General features: G+C 39.7%; 1 protein-coding gene across 31 annotated transcripts in view; it reads left to right on the plus strand.

Moving 5' to 3' along the window:
• The window catches only part of Psd3 (pleckstrin and Sec7 domain containing 3), a 563,941-nt gene that overhangs the window by 328,372 nt on the left and 223,329 nt on the right, over nt 1-12,240 (plus strand). For 21 of the 31 annotated variants that reach the window (XR_010058293.1, XR_010058294.1, XM_039094961.2 and 18 more), the window contains one exon: nt 11,971-12,177. Coding sequence is in view for 29 of the 31 variants with exons in the window: in XM_039094961.2 (XP_038950889.1) it covers nt 11,971-12,177 (207 nt within the window). In the remaining 2 variants the exon portion in view is untranslated. Of the gene's footprint in view, nt 1-797; nt 9,731-11,970; nt 12,178-12,240 lie in introns of those variants that run through there. The other 10 variants (XM_063275383.1, XM_063275393.1, XM_063275382.1 and 7 more) reach the window with 3 other exon arrangements.

Consider the following 12,240-nt stretch of genomic DNA (forward strand, 5'->3'; position numbering starts at 1 on the left):
GAACACTGTAACATGTCTTTACCAAGGTGGCCCAGGTACACCTAGCCACATGCAGGGTACCATCACCTAAGCATCTCTCAAGTGTCACTGTGTTACTGAATGGCAAGAGCTGCAGCTCCTGGTGTCCACAGTAGACTGTGCTGTTTGTTTGTGGCACAGCTTTTACAAAGGTGTATTTTCTATGGCTGTTGTGACAAAGTCTCACAGCTGAGAAGATGAGTAACAATATTCTCCTTGACGGGAGCTCTGAGACATTGCATCGTTGTCAACAGCTATACAAAATTAATTAAGTATATTTCAACTTAAAGTTACATTTTACGTAGCAATAAATTAAGTACATTTAATGTTAGTACACTATTTTATGAATTTTATGTTATTCAAAACTAAACAGAGTTGCTAAATATCCATTTGTTAGTTTCGGCTTAGAGTGTAACAGAGTTTGTACTTAAGGTTCTGTGAACTGAGGAAGCTCGAGCACTTTGGATCTATGGAGCAGTGTAATAAGCCTCATTAGTTCCTGAACCCCTTCACTCATTCGGAGGCAGCTGCCCCTGTCCAGCTTCTCACACATGCTCCAGCATTTAGGCTTTACACTGCTTGTTTTCTCTGCCTAGGATGCTTCACGTTTCTGTTACTGGTATGACTACTTTTCTTCAAGCCTTGCTCAGGTGTTGTCTGTTCAAATAGGCATCCTTTAACTACTTTCTGTATCAATACCTCTACCTATAACCCTAATTGGGATTCCCGTCCTCTTTTGATTCTTCTATTATCATAGCAAATTGCATATGATTATTTCTTCATGCTTATTCTTTTTTTTTTTTTTTTTTTTTTTTTTTGGAGCTGAGGACCAAACCCAGGGCCTTGCGCTTGCTAGGCAAGTGCTCTACCACTGAGCTAAATCCCCAGCCCCCTCGTGCTTATTCTTTAGTTGGGCTTTGTTTACTGAAATATTCCAGGCCCCACATACATGTTCTTCCCTATGCACTCTTTCAGGTCCACAGTCCATGCCAGCCAAGCTCTGCAGTGCCCTGAAGAAGTAGGAGCTTTCTGAGCACTCTTGTCACACCTTTAGAGCGCTTGAGCTTTCGCTGCCTTCTATAACCCCTGACTCTCAGTTGCTGCTTCTGTCAGTTACACCCTGTGTTCTCATCAACGACTCAATAGGAAGATGTGATATCCGAAGCAGTCCCCTCCCTGAATCCTTCCGTTACCCTCCAACAATGCCATGTGGCTTACACATTCTAATTCATCATGACTGTGAAAAAAGTGACATCAGTAGGAGGTGACAGATACGTTACCTTCCATACTTTGCTTAGCAAAGGCAGGTGAGACAAACTCTCAGACAGTGGCTAGCAATGACTTCAGCTGTAATAGGCCCCCTCTGACATCTTCAAATTCACAGAATAGATAGGCACAGGACCAAAAAAACCAACAGACTCAAAGCAGTTTTCTTGGTAGGAAGGAAAGTCATTCAACATGAGCTTTAAGAGCATTCGTTTCCCAGGCCTTCAGGGACAGTACAGAACACAGTCCTCAGAGAATATAAACAACAAATCACTGAGAACTGCCATGCACCTCCATTAATTACACCTCTAGTAATACTAGTCGCCTGATGCTATCCGACACTGGTCTGGCACTCACTGTGTGGTAGTCACTCAGCTAAAGTGCGGTGTCCATGCTGTTCACCCACGACTCTGGGAGACGGGCAGACAGGAACCTGTGTTATACAGGGAAGCTTGAGGGGGGAGCTGCACATGGCCAATGGAACTCTAGGACCCAACTCCTGATTCTGTCTATCAGAAACAATCACTACTGCTAAGCCATCCACTGATATACGTGTCCTCACTGATTCAAGAAATGCTTATCAAGTTCCTTATGGTCAGTTACTTGGAATATTTAAGTAAACAAATTACAGCCAAAGATAAACATGAGTCAAGAGGGTATGCTCTATAGATTCACAGTTCACAAATAAGGTAGAAAATACCTCTAAAAGAGAAGTTGTTTCCTGCTTGTGTTGGGCCTTCTATATCTTGCCCTGGGATAAGAACTTTTGACTTGATTAGGAATTGGGTAAAGTAGGCATATGATCATTATTTCTAGTGGTAGTCTGGCTAGGAGAGAAAACCGAAAATGTGTGGAAAAGGTTTTCCACTTATACCCAGTGGACATTAAAGAAGACCCAGTTCATTATAGGCAATGGGAAGTCTTGAACAACCGAAAAATTGAGAAATATGAAGTTACAAGAGCAAGTCAATACCTACGCAGAAGGTTATGTGAAACCATTTGTGGGAACGCCATTATTGCAGCTCTTTAAATTTTTTTTATCTTTATTAATTTGGGTATTTCTTATTTACATTTCGATTGTTATTCCCTTTCCTGGTTTCCAGGCCAACATCCCACTAACCCTTCTGCCTCCCCTTATCTATGGGTGTTCCCCTCCCCATCCGCTCCCCATTACCGCCCTCTCCCAACAATCACGTTCACTGGGGGTTCAGTCTTGGCAGGACCAAAGGCTTCCCCTTCCACTGGTGCTCTTACTAGGATATTCATTGCTACCTATGAGGTCAGAGTCCAGGGTCAGTCCATGTATAGTCTTTGGGTAGTGACTTAGTCCCTGGAAGCTCTGGTTGCTTGGCATTGTTGTTCATATGGGATCTCAAGCCCCTTCAAGCTCTTCCAGTCCTTTCTCCGATTCCTTCAACGGGGGTCCCGTTCTCAGTTCAGTGGTTTAGTGATGGCATTCACCTATGTATTTGCTGTATTCTGGCTGTGTCTCTCAGGAGCGATCTACATCCGGTTCCTGTCAACCTGCACTCCTTTGCTTCATCTATCTTATCTAGTTTGGTGACTGTATATGTATGGTCCACATGTGGGACAAGCTCTGAATGGGTGTTCCTTCTGCTTCTGTTCTAAACTTTGCCACCCTGTTCCCTGCCAAGGGTATTGTTGTTCCCCTTTTAAAGAAGGAATGAAGCATTCGCATTTTGGTCATCCTTCTTGAGTTTCATGTGTTCTGTGCATCTAGGGTAATTCGAGCATTTGGGCTAATATCCACTTATCAATGAATGCATACCATGTGTGTTTTTCTGTGATTGGGTTACCACACTCAGAATGATATTTTCCAGTTCCATCCATTTGCCTATGAATTTCATAAAGTCATTGTTTTTGATAGCTGAGTAATATTCCATTGTGTAGATATACCAGATTTCCTATACCCATTCCTCTGTTGAAGGGCATCTGAGTTCTTTCCAGTTTCTGGCTATTATAAATAAAGCTGCTATGGACATAGTGGAGCACGTGCCTTTGTTATATGTTGGGGCATCTTTTAGGTATATGCCCAAGAGAGGTATAGCTGGGTCCTCAGGTAGATCAATGTCCAATTTTCTGAGGAACCTCCAGACTGATTTCCAGAGTGGTTGTACCAGTCTGCAATCCCACCAACAATGGAGGAGTGTTCCTCTTTCTCCACATCTTCGCCAGCATCTGCTGTCACCTGAGTTTTTGATCTTAGCCATTCTCACTGGTATGAGGTTAAATCTCAGAGTTGTTTTGATTTGCATTTCCCTTATGACTGAAGATGTTGAACATTTCTTTAGGTGTTTCTCAGCCATTCGGCATTCCTCAGTTGTGAATTCTTTGTTTAGCTCTGAACCCCATTTTTAATAGGGTTATTTGTCTCCCTGCAGTCTAACTTCTTGAGTTCTTTGAATATTTTGGACATAAGCCCTCTATCTGTTGTAGGATTGGTAAAGATCTTTTCCCAATCTGTTGGTTGCTGTTTTGTCCTAACAACAGTGTCCTTTGCCTTACAGAAGCTTTACAGTTTTATGAGATCCAATTTGTCGATTCTTGTTCTTAGAGCATAAGTCATTGGTGTTTTGTTCAGGAAATTTTCTCCAGTGCCTATGTGTTAAAGACTCTTGCCCACTTTTTCTTCTATTAGTTTGAGTGTATCTGGTTTGATGTGGAGGTCCTTGATCCACTTGGACTTAAGCTTTGTATAGGGTGATAAGCATGGATCGATCTGCATTCTTCTACATGCTGACCCCCGGTTAAACCAGCACCATTTGCTGAAAATGCTGTCTTTTTTCCATTGGTGGTTTTGTCTCCTTTGTCAAAAATCAAGTGACCATAGGTGTGTGGGTTCATTTCTGGGTCTTCAATTCTATTCCATTGGTCTATCTGTCTGTCTCTATACCAATACCATACAGGTTTTTTTTAAATCACTATTGCTCTGTAATACTGCTTGAGTTCAGGGATAGTGATTCCCCTGGAAATCCTTTTATTGTTGAGGAGAGTTTTAGCTATCCTGTGTTTTTTGTTATTCCAGATGAATTTACAAATTTTTCTGTCTAACTCTCTGAAGAATTGGTTTGGTATTTTGATGGGGATTGCATTGAATCTGTAGATCGCTTTTGGTAAAAATGGCCATTTTTACTATATTAATCCTGCCAATCCATGAGCATGGGAGATCTTTCCATCTTTTGAGATCTTCTTCAATTTCCTTCTTTAGAGGTTTGAAGTTCTTATTGTACAGATCTTTCACTTGCTTGGTTAAAGTCACACCAAGGTATTTTATATTATTTGGGACTATTATGAAGGGTGTCTTTTCCCTAATTTCTTTCTCGGCTTGTTTCTCTTTTGTGTGGAGGAAGGCTACTGATTTATATGAGTTAATTTTATACCCAGCCATTTGCTGAAGGTGTTTATCAGGTTTAGTAGTTCTCTGATGAAACTTTTGGGATCACTTAAATATACTATCATATCATCTGCGAATAGTGATATTTTGACTTATTCTTTTCCAGCCTGTATCCCTTTGATCTCCTTTTGTTGTCTGATTGATATGGTTAGAACTTCTTGAACTGTATTGAATAAGTAGGGAGAGAGTGGACAGCTTTGTCTGGTCCCTGACTTTAGTGTGATTGTTTCAAGTTTCTCTCCATTTATTTTAATATTACCTACTGGTTTGCTGTATATGGCTTTTACTATGTTTAGGTGTGGGCCTTGAATTCCTATTCTTTCCAGGACTTTTATCATGAAGGGGTGTTGAATTTTGTCAAATGCTTTCTCAGCATCTAATGAAATGATCATGTGGTTTTTATCTTTCAGTTTGTTTATATAGTGGATCACATTGATGCTTTTCTGCATATTAAACCATCCCTGCATGCCTGGGGTGAAGCCTACTTGATCATGATGGGTGATTGTTTTGATGTGCTCTTGAATTCAGTTTGCAAGAATTTTACTGAGTATTTTTACGTCGATATTCATAAGGGAAATTGGTCTGAAATTCTTTTTCTTTGTTGGGTCTTCGTGTGGTTTAGGTATAAGAGTAATTGTGGCTTCATAGAAGGAATTTGGTAGTGATCCATCTGTTTCAATATTGTGCAATAGTTTGGATAGTATTGGTATTCTATGAAAGTCTGAAAGAATTCTGCAGTGAACCCTTGTAGACCTGGGCTCTTTTTGGTTGGGAGACCTTTAATGACTGCTTCTATTTCTTTAGATGGTATGGGGTTGTTTAAATGGTTTATCTGTTCCTGATTTAACTTTGGTACCTGGTATCTGTCTAGGAAATTGTCCATTTCCTCCAGATTTTCAAGTTTTGTTGAATATAGGCTTTTGTAGTAGGATCTGATGATTTTTTGAATTTCCTCTGAATCTGTAGTTATGTCTCCCTTTTCATTTCTGTTTTTGTTAATTTGGACACACTCTCTGTGTCCTCTCGTTTGTCTGGCTAAGGGTTTATCTATCTTGTTGATTTTCTCAAAGAACCAGCTTTTGGTTCTATTGATTCTTTCTATGGTCCTTTTTGTTTCTACTTGGTTGATTTCAACTCTGAGTTTGATTATTTCCTGCAGTCTACTCCTCCTGGGTGTATTTGCTTCTTTTTGTTCTAGAGCTTTTAGGTGTGCTGTCAAGCTGCTGACATATGCTCTTTCCTGTTTCTTTCTGCAGGCACTCAGCGCTATGAGTTTTCCTCTTAGCATAGCTTTCATTGTGTCCTATAAGTTTGGGTATGTTGTACCTTTATTTTCATTAAATTCTAAGAAGTTTTAATTTCTTTCTTTATTTCTTCCTTGACCAGGTTATCATTGAGTAGAGCATTGTTCAACTTCCATGTATATGTGGGCATTCTTCCCTTATTGTTGTTGAAGACCAGCTTTAGCTAGTGGTAGTCTGATAGGACATATGGAATTATTTCTATATTTCTGTATCTATTGAGGCCTGTTTTATGATCAATTATATGGTCAATTTTGGAGAAAGTACCATGAGTTGGTGAGAAGAAGGTATATCCTTTTGTTTTAGGATAGATTGTTCTATAAATATCTGTTAAGTCCATTGGGTTCATGACTTCTCTTAGTCTGTGTCTCAGTTTAATTTCTCTTTCCATGATCTGTCCATTGATGAGAGTGGGGTGTTGAAATCTCCTACTATTATTGTGTGATGTGCAATGTGTGCTTTGAGTTTTAGTAAGGTGTCTTTTATGTATGTGGGTGCCCTTGTATTTGGAGCATAGATATTTAGGATTGAGAGTTCATCTTGGTGGATTTTTCCTTTGATGAATATAAAGTGTCCTTCCTTATCTTTTTTGATGACTTTTGGTTGAAAATCAATTCTATTCGATATTAAAATGACTACCCCAGCTTTCTTCTTCTGACCATTTACTTGGAAAGTTGTTTTCCAGCCTTTCACTCTGAGGTAGTGTCTGTCTTTTTCTCTGAGGTGTGTTTCCTGTAGGCAGCAGAATGCAGGGTCCTCATTGCGCATCCAGTTTGTTATTCTTTTGTCTTTTTATTGGGGAATTGAGTCCATTGATGTTGAGAGATATTAAGGAATAGCGATTTTTGCTTCTTGTTATATTCATATTTGGATGTGAGGTTATGTTTGTGTGGTTTTCTTCTCTTTGTTTTGTTGCCAAGATGTTTAGTTTCTTACTTTTTCTAGGGTGTAGCTTGCCTCCTTATGTTGGGCTTTACCATTTATTATACTTTGTAGGACTGGATTTGTAGAAAGATTCTTTGTAAATTTGGTTTTATCATGGACTATCTTGGTTTTTCCATCTATGTTAATTGAGAGTTTTGCTGGATACAGTAAGCTGGGCTGGAATTTGTGTTCTCTTAGGGACTGTATGACATCTGTTCAGGATCTCTGGCTTTCATAGTCTCTAGTGAGAAATCTGGTGTGATTCTGATAGGTCTGCCTTTATATGTTACTTGACCTTTTTCCCTTCCTGCTTTTAATATTCTTTCTTTATTTTGTGCATTTGGTGTTTTGACTATTATGTGAAAGGAGGAGTTTCTTTTCTGGTCCAATCTATTTGGAGTTCTGTAGGATTCTTGTACGTTTATGGGCATCTCTTTCTTTTGGTTAGGGAAGTTTTCTTCTATGATTTTGTTGAAGATATTTACTGGTCCTTTGAGCTGGGAGTCTTCACTCTCTTCTATACCTATTATCCTTAGGTTTGATCTTCTCATTGAGTCCTGGATTTCATGTATGTTTTGGACCAGTAGCTTTTTCCGCTTTACATTATCTTTGACTGTTGAGTCAATGATTTCTATGGAATCTTCTGCTCCTGAGATTCTCTCTTCTATCTCTTGTATTCTGTTGGTGAAGCTTGTATCTATGGCTCCTTGTCTCTTCTTTTGGTTTTCTATATGCAGGGTTGTCTCCCTTTGTGCTTTCTTTATTCCTTCTATTTCCATTTTTAATTCCTTCAACTGTTTGATTGTGTTTCCTGGAATTCTTTCAGGGATTTTTGTGATTCCTCTCTATAGGCTTATATTTGTTTATGTTTTCCTGCATTTCTCTAAGGGAGTTCTTTATGTCTTTCTGAAGTCCTCCATCATCCTGGTCAAATGTGATTTAAAATCAAGATCTTGCTTTTCTGGTGTGTTTGGATATTCAGTGTTTGCTTTGGTGGGAGAATTGGGCTCCGATGATGCCATGTAGTCTGGGTTTCTGTTGCTTGCGTTCCTGGGCTTGCCTCTCGCCTTCAGGTTGTCTCTGGTGTTCTTGTTCTGCTATTTCTGACAGTGGCTAGACCGTCCTATAGGCCTGTATGTCAGGAGTGCTGTAGACCTGTTTTCCTGTCTCCTTTCAGCCAGTTATGGGAACAGAGTGTTCTGCTTTCAGGCGTGTAGTCTTTCCTGTCTACAGGTGTTCAGGTGTTCCTGTGGGTGTGTGTCCTGAGTCCACCACGCAGGTCACTTGCAGCAGAAAAGTTGTTCTTACCTCTGGTCCCGGGGCTGAAGTTGCTCCTGGGGTGCTGCTTTTCAGCTCTCTGTGAGGGAGACAACCAGAAGGGCCTGCCCCGCCTTTTCCTGGGTCCCTGTGCACCCTGGTGTTAGGTGTTTTCCTCTGGAGTCAGAAATGTGGGCAGAGTGTAGTCTCTTCTGGCTTCTGAGGCATGTCTGCCCCTGTGAAGGTTTAGCTCTCCTTCCCATGGGATTTCGGTGCAGGGAGCTGTTGACCAGGTCCCTTCAGATCCGGGCGGTGTCCGGACTGTAGGGGACCTGCCGCTTGAGTGCCCCTATCTTACTGTTTCCAGAGCCCCTATACAGTTTCCTCTTGGGCCAGGGATGTGGGCAGGGGTGGGCAGTATTGGTGGTCTCTCCTGCTCTGCAGTCTCAGGAGTGCCCACCTTTCTGGGCAGTAAGCTCTCTCTCCCAAGGTGTTTGGGAGCAGGGAGCTGTGGGCCGGGATCAGAGAGTTTAGGACTCCAGCTAAAATCCATAAGGATCTGGTCCCAGAGGAATTTTGCCTTTGTGTGTCCTGAGTCCACCAGGCAGGTCACTTGGAGCAGAAAAGTTGGTCTTACCTGTAGTCCCGTCACTGAAGTTGCTCCTGCGGGGCTGCGTTTGAGCTCTCCATGAGGGCGGCCGCTCTAAGTTTTTAAGAAACGTTTTAGGAAATAAGGTTGCCAGACAAGATGTAGAATTCCCAGTTAATCTGGAGTTTCAGATAAACAATAATTTAAAAACTGATTCTTTCAATATTTGATAGAGTTGTTAGATATGTGTACATGAAACACTGTTTTATACTTACCTGAAACTTAGACACCCAGGCACTTGTTACTTTTATTTGGAATATCTAATAATCTGTTAAATACAAATGCTTTGTGAAGGCACAGTGATCAGACTCCAAGATCTGCTCTGGATTGTTGAGAGTTGCCATAGTTACTTGGCTGTGGTAAATAAAGGACCCATTGAAGTGTTTCCTAGAGTACAGGGATGGGGAGACACAAGTAATTGGTAGAGATCTTACTTCATGAGATTGCAAAGGCAAAAAGAGGAGTAGGCTGGAAAGGGAGACATCTAACTACTGAAACATCTGGTATGCAACAGACTAGAGGAACCCTGTTTTGTGTATTTAAGAAAAAAGAATGGGGTGTTATCTCCCTGAGGGATCCTACAGTCTGCTGTATCAAGTATGAACAAGGCAGGACTGCTTTGTGTTTTATTCCCACCATACACAGTGGATCCTATGTTCTGACTCCTGTTTATATGTGGTTGTGAAAGCATTACAGAATGCCTAACAGTAAACAGGGCTAAGAATGTGAGGTCATAGTAACATGACCTCACAGGGAGTCGGGTCCTTGGAAGGCTGGGTAGATGAGTGGAACTGGAGTTAAAGTGAAGAACAGGAAGAAGGAGGAGGCTCTGTAAGATGTGTGGGCCAGGAATGCCCTAGCAGTTGTCATGGGCCTAATATTGTGCCGCCTCCATTGCTGGTAAGTGTGTATCAAGGTCATGATGTTGTGTTGATTTATGATGTTACTTGTTCATTGTTCTAAAAGAGGATTCAGAAAAGTGTGATTACATAGATTCTAAAATGGCGCCTTTCCTGCCCCCGTGAAGAAGATGAAGTAAGCTAGGTTGGGCAAGAGGAAGAAGGAAGAAGCAGATGTGTGGCACGAGGACTTCGAGAAAAACGAGCAGAGCTTTATTAGGAGGTTTTCAGTTTTGTAATTGGGTCTGAACAAGATCAATCTGTTGGAATTTGTCAAGTAATTAAAGCTGCATGGAGTGATTAATAAAAGAAGCCATGGACATGCTGAAAAATTAACAGTTGTTAGTGATGTACTGGTAAAGAAGATTCTTACTTTGGCATTTGTTTTTAGTACATTATTGGAATATGTAGGAAAACACAACTCCAGAAAGTAAGTGTGTGTGTGTGTGTGTGAGTGTGTGTGTGCGCGCGCGTGCCTGTAACTAACTTGATTGTAATCAACATTGTTCTTGGTATACATAGTTTACATTCTACTATTTTTGTGGCTAAAATCTATTCATTTCCTTACTAGGAAATTTCTAAGAGTTTATTTATATAAGTAGGTTCTAATTAATATAGGTTTTTCAGAAAATGATTGACAGTTTTAACTTTCTAAGTGAATTCAGGAGACAACCCTTGAAATATTCATTTTAATGAAATGCTCATCATAAGAAAGCACTTTGTTGTTATTGGTATACCTTTTCTGTTGGAAATGGAAGGCTGCTTATTGTTTAAGAAAGATGATCATGAATTCTGATTTGTATATTTCTGAATAGCTCATTGTTTGCAATTGATAATGGTTTGTAATTTGACTTAAAGATGAAAATATGGGTTGGTCCTCCTCTATTTTGTACTCTGGATTTCCCCTGTGGATTTCTTTCCAGGAACAAGTAAGTTGACATGTGCACTGGAATACATTTTCACATAGGTGGGTGTAAAAGGCAATGTGACTTAAGAGCTCGGCCTCTGCCCCCTACTCTTAGAGCCCCTTAGAGTAGCTGTTTGGTTCCTGTTGATCAGATGTCACTGTTTCTTACCCACTCATCCATCAATAGTTACTTGGGCTCCATCCACATTTTATCCATTGTGAACACGATTGTCATGAACAGAGGCACATATATCCCTCCTTGAGATCTCACTTACAATCCCTGTTGAGTCATAATTCTGGAAAGCAACCTAACTCACCAGTAGTTTAGCAGTTTTACAGTGCTGAACAGCTCTTCTGAGGATCGTGGTGACATTAACACGACACTTTCTAATATTGTATGATGAAATATGCTTACAAATACTTTCTAAAAGAACAAGACATAGTAGTAGAAAATCACACGTGCATAAAAGATCCACTTCGAGGTGTAGGGGAGAAAAAGACAAAACACATAAGATATCACATATCATAACATCAGTTATTCAAAAGGGTCATAAAATATAATCTTGTCCTTAGGTATCTGTGAAGACAGAGTTTTCTTAAAATACTTCATTAAAAACAACAAGAGGTGTAAACAACAGGTGGCCCTGAGGGTCTTGTTGTCCTGTTAAAGCTAACCAATTTGTAAAAATTGTAAATCATTGAATTTTATATTATTTTAGAAATAGTGGTTTTTTGGGTAGAAATGTATTGTATTATGTAAAATGAATTATTTCTGAATATATTATGCTTTACATTTTTTTATTTACCAATATGATGCATATCAATAGATAAAATTGACATTATAAAGAAACTTGTTGGCGTTCTCACCAATTAAAAATGTTAAGGTCCTAGAATCAAAACCATTTGTTTAGGGCTTAGCCCACAGGTTCTCAACCTGTGTGTTATTACCCCTTAGGGGTGCTGAACAAACCTTTCCTAGGTCACCTAAGACTAACTGAAAACACAGATAGTTACATGGCAATTCCTAACAGTACCAAAATTATAGCTATGAAGTATCAATGAACATAATTTTAATGTTGGGGACTATAACATGAGGAACTATATTAAAAGGTAGCATCATTAGAGACATTGAGAACACCTGGCTTAGGCATTTAGTTTTATAGTCTTTAAAAATATAGTAACCAAATCATTGTTGTCAAATATTTAAATAGAAAACAATGTTATTGAAAGCTATTTATATAGTTGATTTTACATTGTCATAATAACTTCATCTATTATTTCTCTTTGGCCATACAAATGTTTTTCTATTTTTCTTTCTTTCTTTCTTTTTAAAGTAGTGGCTATTGCTTTGATAAGGGGAAACCAACACGACTAGATGGTAATTCTGAAATGGGGAGCACTGAAATTCTGGAAAAGGAGACCACAGAGAATCTTAGCAATGGCACTAACAGCAATGTGGAAGCAGCTAAAAGATTGGCCAAACGCTTGTATCATCTAGACAGATTCAAAAGATCGGACGTTGCAAAACATCTAGGCAAAAAGTATGTTCTTGAGTCTGGTATTTCACTGAACTTTTTATCCTGTGTTTTTTTTTATAATGTAGT

This window comes from Rattus norvegicus, chromosome 16 (assembly GCF_036323735.1).
Source record: "Rattus norvegicus strain BN/NHsdMcwi chromosome 16, GRCr8, whole genome shotgun sequence".
NCBI lineage: Eukaryota > Metazoa > Chordata > Mammalia > Rodentia > Muridae > Rattus > Rattus norvegicus.